At 36.6% G+C, this 25,591-nt stretch overlaps 1 protein-coding gene across 1 annotated transcript in view; it reads left to right on the top strand.

Moving 5' to 3' along the window:
• Positions 1-25,591, top strand: part of COL26A1 (collagen type XXVI alpha 1 chain) — a 743,138-nt gene that overhangs the window by 206,041 nt on the left and 511,506 nt on the right. Inside the window, exon 3 of the mRNA XM_053706263.1 lies at positions 8,086-8,189. Coding sequence (XP_053562238.1) covers positions 8,086-8,189 — 104 coding nt within the window. The remainder of the gene's footprint in view (positions 1-8,085; positions 8,190-25,591) is intronic.

Here is a 25,591-nt window from a genome sequence, read left to right as displayed (position 1 = left end):
CGCCTATCCCATTTCCTTACAATAAACTCCCTCCTTGACCCATTGCAATCTGGATTTCGTCCCCATCACTCTACAGAGACAGCAATTGTTAAGGTTACCAATGACCTACTTACAGCAAAATCAAAAGGCCACTTCTCTCTGCTTATCCTTTTTGATCTGTCCGCAGCCTTTGACACTGTTGACCACCCTCTCTTGCTCCAAACCCTCCAATCCTTCGGCATATGTAACACAGCCCTCTCGTGGCTCTCTTCCTACCTGTCAAACCGTACCTTTAGTGTAGCCTTCTCTGAGGCCTCCTCTGCCCCATCACCACTTTCTGTCGGAGTACCGCAAGGCTCTGTCCTCGATCCCCTTCTCTTCTCAATCTACACGTCATCACTAGGTTCCCTAATAAAGTCCCACGGTTTACAATATCAATTGTATGCCGATGACACCCAAATCTACCTTTTTCCTTCCTTGCTAACCCGTGTCACTAACTGTCTTTCTCACATCTCCAACTGAATGTCCTCTCACTACCTCAAGCTAAAACTCTCTCCTTATTTTCCCCCCTTCTTCTAAACTCTCCACCCCCAATCTCTCTATAACTCCATCATTACCCCTACCCCGCATGCCCGATGTCTCAGGGTCACATTTGACTCAGTTCTTTCTTTCACTCCTTACATTCAGTCATTGGCTAAAGCCTGCCGTTTCCACCTTAAAAACATCTCTAAAATTAGACACTTCCTTACACAAGACACAACTAAGATTTTAATTTACTCTCTCATTCTCTCCCGCCTCGATTACTGCAATTCTGTCCTCTCTGGTCTCCCCACCTACCGCCTAGCTCCTTTACAATCCATAATGAATGCCTCTGCCAGACTCATCTTCCTTACACGTCGCTCTTCATCTGCTGCACCTCTCTGCCAATCTCTTCACTGGCTTCCTCTTGCCTCTAGGATCAAACACAAAATTCTCATTCTGACATACAAAACCCTCAACTGCACTGCTCCCCCTATATCTCAGACCTTGTCTCCAGATACTCTCCCTCCCGTCCCCTTCGCTCTGCTCACAACCTCCTACTCTCCTCCTCTCTTGTCACCTCATCACACTCCCGTTTACAGGACTTCTCCAGACTGGCTCCCATCTTGTGGAACTCTCTGCCTCACTCCACAAGACTCTCTTCTAGTTGTAAAAGCTTCAAGTGCTCCCTAAAGACTCTTTCAGGGATGCATACAACCTACACTAACCTTTCTTTATACCAGTTCCTCTGCTCCATTGCTATCCCCTGAACCCCCTTAGCATGTAAGCCTAAGAGTCCAGCTGTTTGTTGATCACCTTCTCAAGAGCTGACTACAACAGTGCAACTCTTGGCAGGGCCCTCTACCCAGTTGATCCCTATAATTGTTTTGTTGTACTCCGTCTTTGTTAATAGCGCTGCGGAATCTGTTGGTGCTCTACAAATAACCGATAATAATAATAATAATAATAATAATATATATATATATATATATTTATATATGTGTATATATATATATAAATATATATATATATATATATATATATATATATATACATTATCTCACAAAAGTGAGTACACCCCTCACATTTTTGTTAATATTTTATTTAATCTTTTTTTGTGACAACACTGAAGAAATTACACTTTGCTACAATGTTTGGTATTAAGTGTACAGTCTGTATAACAGTGTAAATTTGCTGTCCCCTAAAAATTAGTCAACACACAGCCATTAATGTCTAAACTGTTAGCAACAAAAGTGAGTACACCCTAAGTGGAAATGTCCAAATTGGGCCTAATGTGTCAACATTTTGTGTGGCCACCATTACTTTCCAACACTGCCTTAACCCTCTTGTGCATGAAGTTCACCAGAGCTTCACAGGTTGCCACTGGAGTCCTCTTCCACTCCTCTATGACGACAGCACGGAGCTGGTGGATGTTAGAGACCTTGCGCTCCCCCACCTTCCATTTGAGTGTGCCCCACAGATGCTCAATAGAGTTTAGGTCTGGAGACATGTATATATATATATATATATATATATATATGTGTGTGTGTGTGTGTGTATACATATTGCTTGTATGCACACAGCTAGGCTAATAGCATTAAAATTAAGAGTGTGTTAAAGTGTTTGGCCAACACACAATGGCTTCCAACCAAACACACTGAAAACTCCCAAGGGTGTCACAACTATTTGTAACCTTCCTTAGACACATACAAAACCCAGAAGTGGACTGCACTTTCAAACTCTTTGCCAATACATAATAGAATCCATATTAAGTTTTCACTACTTGAGCTATGTTATTATGACCTAAAAGTAGAATAAACTCTCATATTCAGCTTCCCATCCTGTGGTATATATAGTTCAAATAATCACTCACAGCCTTAAAGAGACAGGTTACACTCTCTAAATCTATTGCCTATCTCTATAGAGTTTTTTTTTCAAAACACGTACATTTTCTACAATGCCAATTCAATTGTTTATGAGGGAATTTGCTGTTTGGAAATCATGTTGAAATGGTTTAAATTTTTTTAGAAAACAGATCTACTAATATACAGACTGAAAAAGCTTTACAGATCAGTATAATTATATTGTTATTGGAGGCCTGGATTGGAATTGAGCATTTGTTGTGTTTTGATGTATGACATTTTGCAATTAGCAAAATAAAAATCTCAATACAGCTATTACTGGATTGATGAATCCAATACAGGTGTCAAACCTGTGTCCTAGAGTATTACAATGTGGGAAAAATTGTAATTGTTTAAATTTGGCTTTAGTTTGATATTGTGTAAATTCTTAGGCCTAGATTTAGAGTTTGGCGTTAGCCGTGAAAACCAGCGTTAGAGGCTCCTAACGCTGGTTTTAGGCTACCGCCGGTATTTGGAGTCACTCAAAATAGGGTCTAACGCTCACTTTTCAGCCGCGACTTTTCCATACCGCAGATCCCCTTACGTCAATTGCGTATCCTATCTTTTCAATGGGATTTTTCTAACTCCGGTATTTAGAGTCGTTTCTGAAGTGAGCGTTAGACATCTAACGACAAAACTCCAGCCGCAGGAAAAAAGTCAGTAGTTAAGAGCTTTCTGGCTAACGCCGGTTTATAAAGCTCTTAACTACTGTACTCTAAAGTACACTAACACCCATAAACTACCTATGTACCCCTAAACCGAGGTCCCCCCACATCGCCGACACTCGAATAATTTTTTTAACCCCTAATCTGCCGACCGCCACCTACGTTATCCTTATGTACCCCTAATCTTCTGCTCCTAACACCGCCGACCCCTGTATTATATTTATTAACCCCTAACCTGCCCCCCACAACGTCTCCTCCACCTGCCTACACTTATTAACCCCTAATCTGCCGACCGCAAAGCGCCACCACCTACGTTATCCTTATGTACCCCTAATCTGCTGCCCCTAACACCGCCAACCCCTGTATTATATTTATTAACCCCTAATCTGCCCCCCTCAACGTCGCCTCCACCTGCCTACACTTATTAACCCCTAATCTGCCGACCGGACCTGAGCGCTACTATAATAAAGTTATTAACCCCTAATCCGCCTCACTAACACTATAATAAATAGTATTAACCCCTAATCTGCCCTCCCTAACATCGCCGACACCTAACTTCAATTATTAACCCCTAATCTGCCGACCGGAGCTTACCGCTATTCTAATAAATGTATTAACCCCTAAAGCTAAGTCTAACCCTAACACTAACACCCCCCTAAGTTAAATATAATTTTAATCTAACGAAATTATTTAACTCTTATTAAATAAATTATTCCTAATTAAAGCTAAATACTTACCTGTAAAATAAATCCTAATATAGCTACAATATAAATTCAAATTATATTATAGCTATTTTAGGATTAATATTTATTTTACAGGTAACTGTATTTATTTTAACCAGGTACAATAGCTAAATTAGTTAAAATAATTACAAATTTACCTGTAAAAGAAATCCTAACCTAAGTTACAATTAAACCCTATACTATCAATAAATTAATTAAATAAACTACCTACAATTAACCTAACACTACACTATCAATAAATTAATTAAATACAATTCCTACAAATAAATACAATTAAATAAACTTGCTAAAGTACAAAAAATAATAAAGAACTAAGTTACAAAAAATAAAAAAATATTTACAAACATAAGAAAAATATTACAACAATTTTAAACTAATTACACCTACTCTAAGCCCCCTAATAAAATAACAAAGCCCCCCAAAATAAAAAAATGCCCTACCCTATTCTAAATAACTAAAGTTCAAAGCTCTTTTACCTTACCAGCCCTGAACAGGGCCCTTTGCGGGGCATGCCCCAAGAAATACAGCTCTTTTGCCTGTAAAAAAAACATACAATACCCCCCCAACATTACAACCCACCACTCACATACCCCTAATCTAACCCAAACCCCCCTTAAATAAACCTAACACTAAGCCCCTGAAGATCTTCCTACCTTATCTTCACCATACCAGGTTCACCGATCCGTCCTGAAGAGCTCCTCCGATGTCCTGATCCAAGCCCAAGCGGGGGGCTGAAGAGGTCCATGATCCGGATGAAGTCTTCATCCAAGCGGGAGCTGAAGAGGTCCATGATCCGGATGAAGTCTTCTATCAACGGCATCTTCAATCTTCTTTCTTCCGGATCCATCTTGCAGACCTCCGACGCGGAACATCCTGCTGGCCCGACGGACTAACGACGAATGATGGTTCCTTTAAGGGACGTCATCCAAGATGGCGTCCCTCGAATTCCGATTGGCTGATAGGATTCTATCAGCCAATCGTAATTAAGGTAGGAATATTCTGATTGACTGATGGAATCAGCCAATCAGAATCAAGTTCAATCCGATTGGCTGATCCAATCAGCCAATCAGATTGAGCTCGCATTCTATTGGCTGATCGGAACAGCCAATAGATTGCGAGCTCAATCTGATTGGCTGATTGAATCAGCCAATCGGATTGAACTTGAATCTGATTGGCTGATTCCATCAGCCAATCAGAATATTCCTACCTTAATTCCGATTGGCTGATAGAATCCTATCAGCCAATCAGAATTCGAGGGACGCCATCTTGGATGACGTCCCTTAAAGGAACCGTCATTCGTCGTTAGTCCGTCGGGCTGGCAGGATGTTCCGCGTCGGAGGTCTGCAAGATGGATCCGGAAGAAAGAAGATTGAAGATGCCGTTGATAGAAGACTTCATCCGGATCATGGACCTCTTCAGCTCCCGCTTGGATGAAGACTTCATCCGGATCATGGACCTCTTCAGCCCCCCACTTGGGCTTGGATCAGGACATCGGAGGAGCTCTTCAGGACGGATCGGTGAACCTGGTATGGTGAAGATAAGGTAGGAAGATCTTCAGGGGCTTAGTGTTAGGTTTATTTAAGGGGGGTTTGGGTTAGATTAGGGGTATGTGGGTGGTGGGTTGTAATGTTGGGGGGGGTATTGTATTTTTTTTTACAGGCAAAAGAGCTGTATTTCTTGGGGCATGCCCCGCAAAGGGCCCTGTTCAGGGCTGGTAAGGTAGAAGAGCTTTGAACTTTAGTTATTTAGAATAGGGTAGGGCATTTTTTTATTTTGGGGGGCTTTGTTATTTTATTAGGGGGCTTAGAGTAGGTGTAATTAGTTTAAAATTGTTGTAATATTTTTCTTATGTTTGTAAATATTTTTTTATTTTTTGTAACTTAGTTCTTTTTTATTTTTTGTACTTTAGCAAGTTTATTTAATTGTGTTTATTTGTAGGAATTGTATTTAATTAATTTATTGATAGTGTAGTGTTAGGTTAATTGTAGGTAGTTTATTTAATTAATTTATTGATAGTATAGTGTTAGGTTTAATTGTAACTTAGGTTAGGATTTCTTTTACAGGTAAATTTGTAATTATTTTAACTAATTTAGCTATTGTACCTGGTTAAAATAAATACAAAGTTACCTGTAAAATAAATATTAATCCTAAAATAGCTATAATATAATTTGAATTTATATTGTAGCTATATTAGGATTTATTTTACAGGTAAGTATTTAGCTTTAATTAGGAATAATTTATTTAATAAGAGTTAATTAATTTAATTAGATTAAAATTATATTTAATTTAGGGGGGTGTTAGTGTTAGGGTTAGACTTAGCTTTAGGGGTTAATACATTTATTAGAATAGCGGTGAGCTCCGGTCGGCAGATTAGGGGTTAATAATTGAAGTTAGGTGTCGGCGATGTTAGGGAGGGCAGATTAGGGGTTAATACTATTTATTATAGGTTTAGTGAGGCAGATTAGGGGTTAATAACTTTATTATAGTAGCGCTCAGGTCCGGTCGGCAGATTAGGGGTTAATAAGTGTAGGCAGGTGGAGGCGACGTTGAGGGGGGCAGATTAGGGGTTAATAAATATAATACAGGGGTCGGCGGTGTTAGGGGCAGCAGATTAGGGGTACATAAGGATAACGTAGGTGGTGGCGCTTTGCTGTCGGCAGATTAGGGGTTAATAAGTGTAGGCAGGTGGAGGCGACGTTGTGGGGGGCAGATTAGGGGTTAAGAAATATAATATAGGGGTCGGCGATGTTAGGGCAGCAGATTAGGGGTACATAGGGATAATGTAAGTAGCGGCGGTTTACGGAGTGACAGATTAGGGGTTAATAATAATATGCAGGGGTCGACGATAGCGGGGGTGGCAGATTAGGGGTTAATAAGTGTAAGGTTAGGGGTGTTTAGACTCGGGGTACATGTTAGGGTGTTAGGTGCAGACGTAGGAAGTGTTACCGCATAGCAAACAATGGGGCTGCGTTAGGAGCTGAACGCGGCTTTTTTGCAGGTGTTAGGTTTTTTTTCAGCTCAAACAGCCCCATTGTTTCCTATGGGAGAATCGTGCACGAGCACGTTTTTGAGGCTGGCCGCTTCCGTAAGCAACTCTGGTATCGAGAGTTGAAGCTGCGTTAAAAATGCTCTACGCTCCTTTTTTGGAGCCTAACGCAGCCTTTATGTGGACTCTCAATACCAGAGTTATTTTTATGGTGCGGCCAGAAAAAAGCCGGCGTTAGTTTTTCGGGTCGTTACCGACAAAACTCCAAATCTAGCCGTTAATGTTTGTGTCCTAGAGTATTACAATGTGGGAACATTTTTTATTGTTTAAATTTGTTTAAAGTTTGATATTGTGTAAATTTATAATGTTTGTGGTCTGTTTAATTTCTTAAATGTAGACTGAACAAGTACCCTTTTGAATATCTGTAAAATATATAGCTTGAGAGGTACCAGTAAGAATCCAAATGGGAGTTCTTTAAATCATACTATAATTCTGTAGACAATGTTATGTCATTAATGTAACAACTAATATAGATTAATAGGGATCCAGTATCATCCAAAAGCTTCCACTATTGTGTAACAGACTGAACACAGGCATGATTGGATAGCAGGAACACAGGCATGATAGGTCAGCAGGAACACAGGCATGATTAGTCAGCAGAAACACAGGCATGATAGGTCAGCAGGAACACAAGCATGATTGGCCAGCAGGAACACAGGCATGATAGGTCAGCAGGAACACAGGCATGTTAGGTCAGCAGGAACACATGGCATGATAGGTCAGCAGGAACACAGGCATGATAAGTCAGCAGGAACATAGGCATGATAGGTCAGCAGCAACACAGGCATGATTGGCCAGCAGGAACACAGGCATGATAGGTGAGCAGGAACACAGGCATGATAGGTCAGCAGGAATACAGGCATGATTGGCCAGCAGGAACACAGGCATGAAAGGTCAGCAGGAACACAGGCAAAATGGCCAGTAGCAGTAGCTAATTAGAAAACAGGCAGTAATGTACCCAGAAACAGAGGTAGTGCTGATCAGCAGAAACTCAGAAAGTAAAGGCCGGCAGGAACGCAGACAGTAGTAACCGAGACCGTAACAGGCAGCAATGATCAGCAGGAACAGTCACTAATGACCGGTAGGAACACAACAAAGACCAACAGAAACACAAGCGGTTAATATATCAAAATGTTTTATATTAATTTGTGTGATAAATCATACATTTTTACTACCATTTATGTCTTCATATTAGTACTTAACCTAACATGGTATACATCTAATTTTGTTAGTTACAGGACTCATTTAAGACCATTATACAAACTGTCATACCGAACAGTGACTACCCTGGAATGGAGGTGCTGTCCTGGGTTCATTGGAAATAACTGTGAGGAAGGTAAGTTGATAACAAAATATGTTAATGTTAATAATCAGATGTACAAGCAGTTTAACAGGGAATATAAGATTTCTGCATATTTTATAGAAAATAAGTTATCCAAGACCAACTTGCTATATTATTTTTGTATTTTCTATATTCTGTTTATTTGAGCTTTCATTATAAAAACTGGATAAAAACTGTAAGAAACCAGTGTTGTGGTATTTTTTCTTTTATAACCAGGTAAGTACCCTTTTAATTTCTTTTGTTATTGTGCTGAGACAATGCAAAAAAAAATCAAATAGTCACAACATGAATTCAATATTGTCAGCTAGAAATATGTTACAAATAAAGTTTGTGTATGTTTGCGTTATTCACTTTGCTTTCTCAAATTAAATGTTGCTACAAATTACCTTGATAAGATAGATAGTTGCCTCTGTTTTTGGCATATATTTAATTCATGTCAAAAGAAAATCTTACACAATCCAGTTGTAATTAAATATAGAAATCATATAGCAGAAATAATTGTTTATGGTGATAAAAAGTAAATAAGAAAATATATTTATAGTTTTTACTTTTTTATTGTCAATTTATAACTTTTATTTATTTGTTTTTGCAAACACAATCTTTAATTAGCAAAACTATTTGGCAGTGTGAACTTTTGAATACTATTCATTTTATCTATACAAATAGCTTCACAGAAATCATATGTACTTTACTTGTTTGTAGATTTAGGTGAACATGGTTCCAAACTAATTTTGGATCTAGACATTTGCCAAAAATACAAATTCATAATTGTATCAATTGGCAAATATAAGTATGAAACACAGAGTTGTCATTTTGGTTACCAGAGTGCTATGGTATCTATTTTTAACATGTGCACGTCCACCTACAACATTATTTAATATGATGGTTGTCTAGCTTTTTCATTTGTAATTACAAGTCTTATTTAAAAAAAAAATGAATTTGTCATGAACATATAGCAAATGTTTTTTTCTTTAAGATCTTTCAAAATGTGCCTTTATTAGTTTAAATTATAGCTTTATGTTTTTGCATTGCTGTATATTATTCCTGAGGGCTTTTTTATCTGCTATGTAACGTTTAAACTATGTAAAAATAAAAACATAAAATTCTGGTTCCTATTGTGAAACCTAACCCATATTGTAAAATACAGCTCTCACAGCACTAGCTTCTATCACAGGATGCAGCAATACGCTCTTTCCAAGATGGCAGCTTGCAGTATAACAAATCACAGCTTTACCAACTGGCTTCTGTAAGGGGTTAAATAAGAGAACACTTTAAAGTGAGCTGAAGTTGTATGAGGAAATAATATACCATGGTGATTAGTAAACATGCTACTGTGCCCAGCAATTTCATGTTACATTAACTACCAGACATTCTCATTGATTGTATTTGGTTGGGGACATTCAGTTGATGATGCACATTGTTGAATGTCATGAGGGAGGGGCTGAAGTGATTTTGTGATTTGGTTTTGTGTGTTTTGGTAAAACGTTGGGCTCTTAATCAGCTTAAATAACTGAACATCTATGAATAAGGAACAACTTGTGAATAAAATAAAGTCATGTGAGCTGCTGAAACCTGTTTTATTGTAATATTTCTAAATAAAATGATATATTTTAATATAAGGACTGTCTTGTTTCTGTGGGTTCCGATCTGTATAATGAAAGTCCTTTTGATAGAGCCACTTCTGTATTTAGGGTTTATCTAAGGAACCAGACCTTGGTTTTATTTTGGCGTATGCTATAGCTGTAGGTTTTACCTCTTTAAAATCCTATTTATACAGCAATAATATTACATTTGCTTTACTTCCTTGGTTTTCATCCCTTCAACAATATTCTCTTTCTATGCCAACGTATGTATAATTTCAAATGTATGTTTATGTTTAACCTCCTACTTTGCATTTATTCCGCCACATCACAATCATAATGCATCTCACATTAACCATAATGTATTTCTACCTTCAATCTCAGGTCATCTAATCTAGCAATTGGGATTGCGTTTATAGCTTCATTTAAAAGAAAGGTTATAGATTACATTTCCTAGGAATGATTGTAACCTATGTTCTTTAATATTAGATTGAACTAAATGTTTATACATTGGCTGTTTATATTGCTATCATGCTTTGACTACTGTTTATATTTAAAAAAATGTTTGGAAGCTGGAAATATTGTGGTGTATGCTGTGTATTATGTTTTAAGATATTTTAAGATGATGTTTTACTATCAAAGTTTAATTGGGTACATTTTATTGAACAATAGGATTAATCATTAAAAGTAATATTGAGTAATAGGATTCTGCAAAGTGTTGTTTGAATGACTTTACAAAAAAAGACAACTACACGTGCAATTATATTTCTCTAAGGCTGTCACAGGGTATTTTTGTAGCATAGGAACTGGATTTTTAAGCTGAAAAATTTAGAACAACTTTTATAATCTTAGTAAACAAAAATATTACATGGAATTTATTAGGTGTAAAATTAGTAGATTGGTAAATACAGCAAGGGTTTCTCCTTGGCTTTGTATAGAGACATTGGATAATTACACAGTGGTGAAAGAGCTGCCTACAAAGAAATATGCCGGAAACAAAGCCTGAAGTAAAAAGGATTTTGACTCCCAGGCAGATAACTTAAATTAATGAAGTGATGTCAAGTTGTATTTACCTACTGATTTCTTTTTTTATCCTCTAGGATACGGGTGGAGTACCTATGGCACAAGTGTACACATTTGCTGAAACCGCCTCTGGGCTTCCACCATAATACTTGGTTTTATTAGCTGCAATTGTAGAGCTAAATAAATTATTATATATTAATATCAGCACACACTTATACACACACACACACACACCTATAATTGACTCAGAAGGTTTAGGGGGCTATTGACATTTTGCAGGTGGGGTTTTCAAGAGGGGAGAGGTCAAATGTTTATATTTGGTGTGATTGTGGGCATGTCCGTGCAAACAGAGGGCATGTCTGAGCAGCCCATATCTGTCCTGAGTTGCAAAATTACCCTTAGCCCTGCACATAGACCATCCAGAGTTCAGAATTAGGGACTGTTCCTCTCAAATAGGGGAGATAATATATATATTTAGTGATGAGCTTTCAGAACATTCATTATGAACAAATGGCCAATATGGCCACTACCAGCAGCATTTGGCTATTTTGAGACCCAGATTTCTTCTTGTGAAAGTGCAAAACTCTAAGGTCTGGATTTGCAAGAGTGCATTTTAAAAAATAAATCCTGTAGCTAATACAGTTCAGATTACTCTGCTGTCAGTGTACAGTACCTATGTTTTCTATTAGGGTATTGCAAATTTTCACGCAATCTCACCACCTCTAAGTTTGCAAGAAAAAACAGCGAGAACTACAGGGGGAAAATGCTTAGATAATACACTAGACCTAGAGGAGAAATATCAGCTACGTCCCTGTTCAGCCCACTTGCAGGGGCAGAGAAACTAATTTAACAATAAGGAAAACAATACGTATTACATTGTAGATTTATTATGGTTTGAACTGTGCAACTTTCCTACATACCTTCAATTTTTTTATTGCGTATTTTTATTTACATTTTTAATGTAATCATTTTATATGTTTTTTAAATTATGATCTTTTGTGAGCCCTATTGAAATGTATGCCTCACATTCACATACTTAAAATCAGGTAACAGCCCTTTGAAAGACACACTGTTTTCAAGGTAGAAACTGCCTTTGGAGAATTAAGACATACTGACCAGATTTCTTAGAAAATCTCACAACCACAGAGAGCTTTAGATAAACTGGCCCTAGGGGCTCCATGTGCAAAGCAGCATAAGCTGTTCCGGAGCACTTGCAGGACAGGCTAGTACATGCAAGCCTGCTTCTCGCAATGTACAAAGCAGGGCAATGGACAAACGGAATCTGCTGCCATATACCGTGAAGGCGAGCAGACAACTTCTCAAATTGAGAAGTTTTTCCCCTCGCCTTATAGTACATGTGGGCCTTAGAGTTTCCCCCGGATTCCTGGCACCAGTGATTTGAGGGTAAGTGCAAGGGGAGGCCATGTCGTCGAGTGCAATAAAGGGGTTCATGTTTAAAAGCTACTGTTTAACTTTGTGTTATATTCTAGCTAAAGTGACTTTCTGATTTATCTCTCTATGTCTATCATTGTGATGTGATATACATCTGTCCTCTGAAGAGGAGAGGGTCCAACTTCAAAAATCCAATGAGTTCATGTATATGGATGTCTTATGTTTAGTGTCTCTTACGTCAGCAGTGGCATAGTTATTATGATTAAACTACCATTCTTCAAACATTATGCTTAAAACCAGCCCTGTTAGTAGTAGGACCTTGGTGTATTTAGAAAAATCTTATAGTATGTTATAAAGATGTATCATGTTTATGCAATTAACAAAGTGGATATTGTTGAATAACAATCAAATTAATAAAAATGTATACTGCTCTATATCAGTGAAGCCTGTTATGTTTTGGAAAAACACCCCATTTAGACTTTTTCTTAAAGGTTATACATTAAAGATAAACCCCACCTCTTCCGTACCCTTTGACTACAGCATTTTTATGGCTGTAATATCTAGCTTAGAAACTGCCTGCAGATTGCCATGTGACTTATTTTCAGACATACTGCAGCAGTTCATAGGATTCAATGGTACAGCCATGGAGTTCTAAGATCGGGTGATGGGTGGAAGGGTAATATTGTTGTCTTTTTTAATAGCTTATTGTATTACCAGGAGAGTTTCAAGGTGCAGTTAGTAGTAAAATATACTGCTCCTATGCATTGCCTTTGTTAATTAATACTCAGCTAGATTACAAGTTTGTGCGTTCATCTTTTAATGCTGAAAATATGGTATCTTCAGCGTTAAAACAGCACCGCAGCCATTACAAGTCTTGTTGGTATAGCTGTACCGCAAGCCTTTTAGCCTGTAACGCAACGTCAATACCGCACTCATAAAAATGACGTTTTTTTAATGGGATTCCCATAGCGCCGGTATTAAGAGTTTTGCAGTGAGGCTAAAAAGCAAAGGTTACAGCCTATAACCACAAGATCCGTATTGCCATCTTAAGTCAGTAGTTATGAGTGTTACGCTACAAAACTGTAACATAAAACTCATAACTAATGTGATAAAAAGTACACTACAACCCATAAACTACCTATTAATCCCGCCAGGATGAAGATTGAAGAGGCCGCCTGGATGAAGACTTCTCGCCGCTTGGATGAAGACTCCTCCGCCAGGATGAAGATTGAAGAGGCCGCCTGGATGAAGACTTTTTCGCTGGAATGAACATCGTTCAAGCGGGACTTCAAAAACTGTAAGTGGATCGTCTTGGAGTTAGTGTTAGGTTTTTTTAAGGGTTATTTGGGTGGGTTTTATTTTTAGATTAGGGTTTGGGCAGTAAAAGAGCTAAATGCCCTTTTTAAGGGCAATGACCATCCAAATACCCTTTTCAGGGCAATGGGTAGCTAAGGTTTTTTAAATAGTTTTTTTTTATTTTGTGGGTTTGGAGGGTGAGGGTTTGTAATGTTAGTGGGACTTTGCATTTTTTACCAGGTAAAAGAGCTGTTTAACTTAGGGCAATGTAGGCCTCTTTAAGGGCCATTGGTAGTTTATTCTAGATTATGTTTATTATTTTGGGGTGTTTTTTTTAAGGGTATCAGAATAGGAATAATTTTTTTATATATAATTTGTTTGTTATTTGGTGTAATGTATATTTTTAGGGGGTGTTTTTCTTTTTAGCAAAAGAGCTGTTTAAGTTATGGCAATGCCCTACAAAAGGACATTTAAGGGCCCCCAAAAGGCCCTTTTAAGGGTCCTTGGTAGTTTGGGGGGTGGGGGTTTGTATAGTGTTAGGGGTGTTTGTATTATTTTTTTTAGCAAAAGAGCTGTTTATTTCAGGACAATCCCCTACAAAAGGCCCATTTAAGGCCCCTCCAAAAGGCCCTTTTAAGGGCCCTTGGTAATTTGGGGGGTGGGGGTTTGTATAGTGTTAGGGGGTGTTTGTATTTTTTAGCAAAAGAGCTTTTTAACTCAGGGCAATGCCCTACAAAAGGCCCTTTTAAGCCCCCCCCCCCCAAAATGCCCTTTTAAGGGCCTTTGGTAGTTTATTCTAGGTTTTTTTATTTTGGGGTGTTTTTTTTTTTTTTTTTTAATGGGTATTAGAAAAGGAATAATCTTTATTTTTTTGGATAATTTTGTTTTTTGTTTTTTTTTGTAATGGTAGGTTTTAGTGTAAGGCAAGTTAGGTTTTATTTCACAGGTAAGTTTGTATTTATTTTAACTAGGTAGTTAGTAAATAGTTAATAACTATTTACTAACAAGTCTACCTAGTTAAAATAAATGTAAATGTAACTGTGAAATAAAAATAAAACCTTTCTTAGTTTTTATTTTACAGGTAAGTATGTATTTAGTTTTAACTAGGTATTATTTAGTTAATAACTGTAGGGGGTGTTAGGGTTAGGATTAGGGTTAGGGTTACGTTAGGGTTAGGTTTAGGGGTTAATATAGTTTAATTTAGGTTGTTGCGATGTGGGGGGGCTGACGGTTTAGGGATTAATAGGTTTATTTAGTGGTAGTGATGTGGGAGGCCAGAGGTTTAGGGGTTAATAAATTTAATATAGCTGTGGCGATGTTGGTGTGCGGCGGAATAGGAGTTAATAACTTTAGTATAGTGGCGGCGATATCGGGAGCGGCAGATTAGGGCTTAATAATTTTATTTGGGTGGCGGTGATATCGGGAGCGGCAAATTAGGGGTTAATGACTGTAGGCAGGTGTCGGCGATGTCAGGGGCAGCAGATTAGGGGTGTTTAGACTCAGGGTTTATGTAGGGTGTTAGGTTTAAATTGTATTTTCTTTTTCCCCATAGACATCAATGGGGTTGCATTACGGAGCTTTTGTTTCCGCAATCGCAAGCGTTAGACTTTTTTTGCCAGCTCTCCCCATTGATGTCTATAGGGAAAGCATGCACGAGCACGTCAAATTAACGCTTGTTTTTGGTGCGGTATGGAGCTTAAAATATCCAAATCGCATGCACAAGCTGGGTTTTACAAAACTTGCAATGGCATCGCTATAGGGAATTAAATAACGCCACTTTTGTTGCATTCTTTACTTTTCCTATAGCGCTCAAAACTCGTAATCTAGGTGACTTTTGTTTACTCAAATGATTGAAAAGCATTTAATGCAGACTTGCATTTGTTTATTGTACCTGAAGTAGTTTTAATTGATATTTATTATTTCATTTTTATTTTCTTGCTTTGGAGCAGATTATCCATATTATCCATATATGTGTTATATTCTTACTTTTACTAAAAGTTAGTTAGCTAGAGATTAGTCAGTCATTACTGCCTTGTTGACACAACATACCTCTTTAATGCTATAACAATTGTTTGCAATATATTATACGTATCATAGAAATACTTAGAATTCCACATTGGCTGCATTTTTCAAGACAGGATACTCATTTAGAACTAAAATATGAATGTATATTTATTACATAAAAAATCTAAACAGTTGAGTAAATATTACATTATTATGTATTTAGTGTATTTACTATTAAAAAATGATGGCTTAAATCAATAACTTTCTTATTCTTGAGCTCATATTAAAAGTTGAATGTAAAATGGTTGCGTTCAAGTGTAAGCCTCAGACTTGCTAATATATGGAGGTCAGATACAGCGGCCGCACTAACTCCCGTTTCTCATAGACTTCTATGGGGCTTGCTTTCACTTGAGTTACTAACCTGAAGGTACGCTAAGCCAAAGTGTGCTATAGCCGGAGGTGATTCACTTAAAATAAAATTTTATTTTTATTAAAATAATATATATAATTGTATGTATATATATATATTTATATATATATATATACATATATATATATATATATATATATATATATATATATATATATATATATATATAATAAATAAACCAGCACTCTCTGTTCCTAAATAGAAAGTCCGGGGTGCTTCCCAAGTATAGATATCAAGCAAAATCAGTAGAGAGCACTCGCCATAAAGCAAAAAAAATATTTATAATATTATTGTTTTTCTCCACATGTCTGAAGAATGTAAAATATTCCTAACTACCTTTCGGTTAGCGCACTTGGTCTAATTCGCATTGGATTAGTGTGCGAGGGATAAGTGTTCTTTTTTCAGTTTGCACTCTCCATTTAAGTCTCTAGGGAGAAGAAGTTAGCGTAGGCGCAATATCCGAAGTCATGAAGTTAGTGCGTGCCGACTCACTCGCACAAACAACTTACTTTTAACTTGTAATATGCAAGCTAAGCCACGCATGTTACTAATTTACTTTTGACAGTGTTTGCATGTCGCGCGCCAAGTGTAATATTCTGGTCCTATATATTTATTGGGCACATTAAAATGATTTAGTTAATTATTTTGACAATCAACTTGTAATACCAGATTGAATGTTCTTGGTTATCAAATTGTAGCCCATAGTAAGATATATTTGTCAGTAGTGCAAAAATTACATGCTATAAACATTTAGACTGAATAGTCTTCACTTTCTAATGTTCTTTTAAATAAGTGATATAAGTTGTTATTCCATAAGTGTAAAAAGCAAAGACAAAAGATATACTGAGCAATATTTGTAAGACAATAGGAAATTTGATGTGTTCATAAGTGAAAGGGAACAGCATCAAGACGGAAAGCAAAAATGTTGTTGAGTGATGAAAATAGTCTAATACTTCAAGAGGAAAAAACTAATAGACTCAATATTCTGCTAAGGTTCAAATGTTCCAGGTCAGTCATTAGGAATGAAGTTCACTACTAAGAATTCAAAACATTCGCCTAGATTTAGAATTTTGTCGGTAAAGACCCGTGTAGCTAACGCAGCTTTTTTTCCCAGCGCACCCTTAAGACAACGCTGGTATTTAGAGTTGTCTGAAGGGCTGCGTTAGGCTCCAAAAAGGGAGCGTAAAGGCATATTTACCGCCACTTCAACTCTCAATACCAGCGTTGCTTACGGTAGTGGATAGCTGGAAAAACGTGCTCGTGCACGATTCCCCCATAGGAAACAATGGGGTAGTTTGGGCTGAAAAAAAACCTAACACCTGCAAAAAAGCAGCGTTAAGCTCCTAACGCAGCCCCATTGTTTCCTATGGGGAAACAGTTTCTAAGTCTGCACCTAACACCCTAACATGAACCCCGATTCTAAACACCCCTAACCTTACACTTATTAACCCCTAATCTGCCACCCCCGCTATCGCTGACACCTGCATTATATTATTAACCCCTAATCTGCCGCTCCGTACACCGCCGCAACCTACATTATACCTGATCCAATCAGCCAATCAGATTGATCTTGCATTCTATTGGCTGTTCCGATCACAAAGACCGCTGCTCCATAACCTGTCCGCCTGCTCTGAGCAGGCGGACACACATCGCCGGAAATCAACCCGATCGAGTACGATCGGGTTGATTGACACCCCCCCACACTCTTGTGAGCTGCTGGTGCAATGCTGAATACGGCGAGCGTATTGCTTGCTGTATTCAGCAAAGTCTAGCAGACCTGATCTGCACTGTCGGATCAGGTCCGCCAGACTTTCATAACTTGGGGCCATACCAATCGGCCGCCAGCAGGGGGTTGTCAATCAACCCGATCGTACTCGATCGGGTTGATTTCCGGCGATGTGTGTCCGCCTGCTCAGAGCAGGCGGACAGGTTATGGAGCAGCGATCTTTGTGACCGCTGCTTCATAACTGGTGTTTCTGGTGAGCCTGCAGGCTCGCCAGAAACACGGGACATCAAGCTCCATACGGAGCTTGATACATATGCCCCTATATCTCAGTCTGCTCAAAGGTAATGCATATGTTGCTGACAAATGTGTTGATAACCAAAGTTTACTAAGCTGTGGGACTCGAGAAGGGTGTTTACAGAATCAACTATTTTCTATCTGTATTCCAAAAACAAAACAAAAAAACAATACAATAAAACACACACACATCGCATATAACCACATGTGTAATCTGTTAACTATAAAAATTAACACAAGGAAAGTAATGTTTATACTGGAATATCTGGTCTTTTTCCTGGCGGCTCCCCATTGAGATGATTGAGTTATTGATATTATCCAGCACACAAGTGGGGAAGCGGGACAAAATGACTAATTTTAATGCATCCCTGTGGTTATCTAGGAAGTAACAGGATATATAGTAGCATATCAAATCTCATTTGTGGTGCTTTCCATTAACACATTTTGGAAAATTACTTTTTTGCCATTAATGGAAACTTTCTGTTTAGTGGATAACATAAAGTGTTTTTTTTTTGTTTGTTTCTTAATTTAATAATAACAAGCTATAGGTAAAAGTTGTGTATGATATATATTTTTTATTGTTTAATTCTTATTTCAACAACAGATTTATATATATATAATTTTAAAAAAATCGTTACATATTTTTAATATTTGTACGATTCCTTGTTTGATAAAGCTAGTAATGGTTTAAACAAAATGACATATTTTTTAATTAGTTTTACTAATATTTTATTATCAATAGGTATTACCTATTTAATTTTTTATTTCATTATTTAAATGTAATTATTGTAACTGACATAAGCTCTTCAATCTGTTTTAGAAAATTAGCAGAGCATTATGAAAACATTGGGTTATGATCTCAAGCTGGAGAGGGTAGGTTATGGGATCACCTCTTTACAGAAATGGTGATTGATTCATGGAACACATTTCCAATAGAGATTAAATAGATATCATAAGGGAATTTAAGCATGACTGCAATATGCATTAGGATATTCTTAGAATTAATTAGCCTACACTTCATTTAGACATATGCACTGACTAGATGGGCCTGCTGGTTTCTATCTGCCATCAAAACCTATGTTTCTAATTCCGCTCTGCTATTTACTGGCTTTCTTTTCTATGACACTCTGAACCATTAGAAGTGTAGCGGTTTGACTTAGTTAAGCCACCTGAGTTCATATTCCAGTATTCCTGAACAAATTAATTTCTTTCATTTGTGGATGAACCTGAAAGGAAAATACTTTTTTGCTTCTCAATGTTTTTCAGGGTTTTCACTTTACTAAACGGAAGCTACATTTAACCCTTTTAGTGCTAACGATGGCAGAGTTTCCCGCTCATGTGCTAACGACGGCTCAGAGCCGTCGCTAGCACTCTCCCATCTTGAGGGAGATCTGAGGGCTCCCCCCGCTCATACCATGGCGATCAGGCCTGTATAGTGACAGACATCGCCGGGGCTTCACGCTATGTGCGGTGACGTCACGCGCAATGACATGATGACGTCACCGCGCAACTTTATTTAAAAATAACAATGTTAAAGGGACAGTCAAGTCCAAAATAGGGCATGTAATTTTAAACAACTTTCAAATTTACTTTTAGCACCTATTTTGTTTTATTCTCTTGGTATTCTTAGTTGAAAGCTAAACCTAGGAGGTTCATATGCTAATTTCTTAGACCTTGAAGGCCGCCTCTAATCCAAAGCATTTCACCACTAGAGGGTATTAGTTCACGCGTTTCATATAGATAACATTGAGCTCATGCATGTGAATTTACCATGGAGACAGCTCTGATTAGCTAAACTGCAAGTCTGTCAAAAGAACTGAAATTAGGGGGCAGTCTGCTGAGGCGTAGATGCAAGGTAATTACAGAGGTAAAACGTGTATAATTATAACTGTGTTGGTTATGCAAAACTGGGGAATTGGTAATTAAGTGATTATCTATCTTTTAAAACAACAACAAAATCTGGTTTTGTCTGTCCCTTTAAGAATAGAAAAAGGGGGCATGCTGCTTAGAAGCCTGTATCTCAGGCATTTAAGCAGCTACAGAACCCCAAGACCTACCGTTGGAAAGGTAATCGCCTAACCTTTTCAACAGTGTAAGTATTGGGGATCTGAAAAAAAAAAGGTAAAAAATAAATATTTAAACCCCCCAAAAAAACCTTTAAACAGCTTAGCACCCAGGTGGGAAAGTGCTTAGCACTCAAAGGGTTAAAGACATATGAAGCGATAGAGGGTACAATTTTAACAAAGTTTACAATTAATTTTTATTGGCAAATTTACTCTTGGCATCCTGTTGCAAAACTAATAGGTAGGCTCAGGAGCATGTGCGTTTCTGGAGCAATGAATGGCAGCAGTTATGTAAGAATACTTTAAATAATGTTATATATTTGCAATAACACTAGGTGGCAGCAGTTTTTACTACCACGTACTGGTCTAGACACAACTAGCTATTTACTTATGGATTTTTCTAGCAAAAGATACCATTAGAACGAACCAAATTTCATAATAGAAATTAAATGGAAACTTTATTAAAATTGTATGCTCTGTCTAATTAATGAAAGAAAACAATGTGGGTTTTAATTTATAGCACATACTATATTGATTTACAGGACATGTTCTGTTATGTTAACTGCTTCAATGTGAATGTTAAAGCATATTAGAAAGTTGTTTAACATGTAGGTTAGATATCACTTCTGTTAATAAGATCAGACATTTTTATTTAATGTGTAAGTTAAATGTTTTACACCAGAACGCAGGGACCCAAAAGTAAAAAAATAAAATGTTTTATGTATTGATAGAGTAGCTCATTATTTGGCAACATCCCTTCTTTAAGTGTGTTTAATGTTATGCTAAGGATACAAAATAAAAGATATAAACTTACCTGATGCTTGCATCCCCTGCTTAGGTGCCCATAAAGATAAACTACTAGCCTATAAAGAGGCTACAATTTTTTTTGTACTTTTTTGTGCCATTAATTTGTATTAGTATAGCAACTCCTTTTTCCCATATCACTGGGGCTGTAGGATTACAAATGTGTACAAAATGATGTCAAAATTCAAAAACTCCCTAAAGTAACAAATACATTTCATCCTAAGCAATCTTGCACATACCCTAGTTGAAATTAATTAAATAAATGATGATTTAATTACTTCATAAATTAATAAAATCATTGATTAAGCCTGTGATTAAATAATTAAGGGCCAGACTACAAGTGGAGCGGTGTTTAACTCTCCCGTTCGCACTCTGTATTAGAAGAAAGATTTTTGCGTGCGTCAGCTAGCGCTCGTATTACAACTTGAAAGTATTTCATAAATACATATTTCTACATATATCTTATTGTATTTTAGTACAATATAAATGTATACCTCTTTATATAGATGATTACATAAACATATAGCTATATACAGATAAATATAGAAATATCTATTTAAAAATACATAGAACATACTCTGCTATTTGCAGAACATTGGAATGTAAAAAATTACAGTAAATACACAGTATAACACTTTATTAAATATAAATATTGCATTCATATGCTTTAACATGTTGTTATCTACTTAACTGCAAAGGTCTAAAATGCACATATATATATATATATATATATATATATATATATATATATGATTTATGTGTATATATGTCTGTAAATACATATATACACATATATAAATACAAGCTGTCTCGACAAATGTTAACTTTAATTGAGCTCAAGCGATCGCGTTTACTTTCAACTTGTAATACGAGCAATAAACCTGACGTGTGCAAACACCCACGATAAACCGCTTTTCACTTACGGTTATCTGTTAGCGTACCTTTGTAATATGACCCTAAATGTCTGTATAAATGTGTAAAATAATAGAATATCTTATGAAGTCCAGAATGAATATTTCATTAATTAATATAACATGCCATGGAACTATTTATTAAAAATAGGGATTAAACAAGGTTTGTAATTTTATCTCTGCCTTAATCCATCTTGGACATAGTGGTCCAAAAATACTTGCACGGCTTTCTTAATTATTATTTTTTTTAAATATCTCTTTTCCTTTATTTTCAAATTCATTAAAAAACACAAAAGATAAAATATAATTAGAACAAAAAGAATATTGCCATGCAGGGCGGGATCATCGATCACAATATTAATAACAGGGAATAATATACATTTTCCATAGCCCTGATTCCATTTGATGATATTACAATAACAAATAATAATAAATATGACATTTTACATAATAAAACCAAACACTTACTCTGACACACAACTGAGTTAGAAAGAAAAAGAAGAAGAAAATGGCTTTCTATATTTAATGGGACACTATTATATTAATATATTTTTTACCTCTAAGATTACCTGTATCTAAGCACCTGCAGACTGCCCCATATCTCAGGTTTTTATTTTCTTTACAATCTTGCATTTTATTCCATTAGCGCTGTTTCTTGCAAATCCATTATTATTCTCCCTTGAAAGCGATCACACATGAGCTAGCACTGTCTGGCTGTAGTGAAAGATTGTAAAAAGCTAAAAAAAATGGCCCAGTTGTTGGTTTTAATAGGTGATAAAAGGTCCATAAAGATGGCCTGTGTAAGGTACTTGCTTTTTATTATGATCATCGTAAGCTTGGAAGTATTTTTCTAATCTTAACATCCATACATTATTTGCCTACTTGCCCTAAAAAGACAGTGATTACATAGTGTATAGATACTTACTCATTAAACTACCTGGTGTCTAATACTAGAGCATTCCTGACACCACAGGAGATAATGGTCTATGATTATGGTAGAGAAAGTTGAAACGCTTTAGGCCTGATTTGTCTCCCAGTGATGAGAAGCTTCATTCATTTTGATAGATTTTGATTAAGAATAACATTTTTTTTTTATTTTATGCAATGCAAGCTTAGACTTTAGTTTCTTGTAAGTGAATTTAAACACACATGTAAGAACATATTTACTGAACCTTTGTTCATACATAAATACTATTAAAATGTTTAATTGCCAGTGATACATGTATGTGATAGGAACAAAAGTATTTTTATTGCTTTCTATAATGTAATGTATTTTATTGTAGACTCCAAACACAGGTCCCTTATATCTTCTCCAGTTGTGCTGTAATCATTTACTGCATATTTCCTAATTCTTCTGCTAAACAGTTCTCTCATTTTTATTAAACAAATATTTTCTCATATTTCCCTTGAGTTTTTCTTCATTTTTAGACATTTTCATTATTATGCCTGTACAGAATCTTGTAACATAGTAACATAGTAGATAAGGTTGAAAAAAGACTGAAGTCCATCGAGTTCAACCTATACAAATCTAAAATACTTACAAAAAGCTCCAGTTAAGCTTAAATAACCCCATTAAAATGTGACCCATTTAATACTAGCAATCATATCCATGAATTTTGTTTATATACAGAAATTTATCCAGACTATTTTTAAATGTATCTATGGTATTGGCATTCACTACCTCCTTTGGTAATGAGTTCCACAATTTTATTGCTCTTACAGTGAAAAAACGTTTCCGTTGCAGGAGATTAAATCTCCTTTCCTCCAACCTTAAATTATGACCTCTTGTCAGAACCAATTTTCTTGGAATAAAAAGAGCTTCTGCCATCTCTGTATATGGGCCTTGAATATATTTATATAAAGTAATCATGTCACCTCTCAAGCGCCTTTTTTCTAAAGAGAACAGACCCAGTTTGGCTAGCCTCTCCTCATAGGTTAATTTCTCCAATCCCCTTATTAGCTTTGTGGCCCTTCTCTGAACTTTTTCTAGTTCTGCAATATCTTTTTTAGCAATCGGTCCCCAGAACTGCACTCCAAACTCAAGGTGAGGTCTTACCAGGGCTTTATATAATGACAGAATTATGCTTTCCTCCCTTGAATCAATGCCTCTTTTAATACATGCTAGTATCTTATTAGCCTTTGAAGCCGCTGCCCTGCATTGTGCACTCATCTTTAGCTTGTTATCTATTACTACTCCCAAATCCCTTTCCTCCTGTGTTTGGCTAAGTCTTGTCCCATTTAAAAAATACATAGCCTGCTTATTTTTACTTCCAAAATGTAGAACCTTACATTTTTCCGTATTAAATCTCATTTTCCATTCACTTGCCCATAGTTCTAATTTTAGCAAATCCCTTTGCAAAGAGAGTTCATCCTGCTCTGACCTAATGACCTTACTTAACTTAGTATCATCTGCAAAAATAGAGATGTCGCTATTTAATCCTTGCTCCAAGTCATTTATAAAAATATTAAAAAGAACAGGGCCCAGTACTGATCCCTGGGGGACGCCACTGATTACCTTTGTCCAATCTGAGTATGATCCATTTACTGCTACTCGTTGCTCCCTATCTTTTATCCAGTTATTTATCCATGAGCTAACATTTTCAGCTATTCCCAGTCCCTTAATTTTGTGCATTAATCTCTCATGTGGCACTGTATCAAATGCCTTTGCAAAATCTAAGTATATCACATCAACTGATTCCCCTTTATCTATATTTTTACTTACTTCCTCGTAGAATCTAATTAGATTAGTTTGACATGATCTATTTCTCCTAAAGCCATGTGTCTAATATATATATATATATATATCAGTTTTTATCTAAGTGTTATACTAAACATACAGGTATTATCACAATGTTGTGGCTTCCAAGTCTGTAAACAATGTGAGGTCTTGCTAATGATGTGTAATATGGCATAACTTCAGTACTACACTAGTACTCCTACTTATAGTCTTCCTATTTAACTTAAAATCCTAATTGACCTCCATCTGCTTTGTTTTATTGCTTGGCAGCACTAAGGTGCATTTACAAGATCTATTAGAAATGTCATTTCTGATCAAGTCTCTTTATGAGAGAGTTTTATGCCTTATATTAAATTTTCCTGTTTGTAAAGGGTTTGCAGTTTCGTATAAAATGTTATATTGCAATTTTCCATAGACCGGAACTAAATTCTCTGGTGCTATAACAGTTAGAACCTGGAAACCTTGGACAGGGGCTTGAAGTATGGAATTTGGATGGCCAAGGGACAGGTGTGAATTACCAGACAGTGAATATTGCCAGCTATTGGGATGGACCTGTGTGGTCTATGTTGGTCTGGAAGTTGGAACATAAAGAGAGGAGATCTGGACTGGGGAACAGAGATCACAGCTTGGGAGTGTACACAACATGTTGGATGCTTGGAACCTCGGTTGTCCAGATTAATTGTTATTACATTCATTGAGCAAATGGCACATTGAATAATTATAGGCTACTCATAAGATGTTATCTAACATCAGCTACATAAACAGAAGATTAGTCAATTCAGAGAGTCTCATGAGTAGTACTGTGTATAGAGATGACTGTTTGGATGGTCTTTCAGTAGAATACATAAGTATTGTGTAGCTGGTGATACCTGTATGACTTATGATATCACACTACAGCAGGAACATGAACATGATGATTTCCTACGACAGCAATCATTGAGGGGCAATTCTAAATGCTGTTATATGACAATATGCACATTCCTATTCTCCAGCAAGATGATGCTGCCCCCTCATATACATTTCAGCTCTACAATTCAGCTCTGCTAATGTGTTTTCCTGCCATGTAATGATACTGGATAGAATTAAATTTACATCCGCAAACAATTGTCTGACTGTGAGCGTTCTGGTTTGTCCCT

This window comes from Bombina bombina, chromosome 3 (genome assembly GCF_027579735.1).
Source record: "Bombina bombina isolate aBomBom1 chromosome 3, aBomBom1.pri, whole genome shotgun sequence".
In the NCBI taxonomy this organism is placed as follows: Eukaryota; Metazoa; Chordata; class Amphibia; order Anura; family Bombinatoridae; genus Bombina; species Bombina bombina.
The sequence above is the reverse complement of the archived record's forward strand: the minus strand, read 5'-3'. Positions and strand labels throughout refer to the sequence as shown.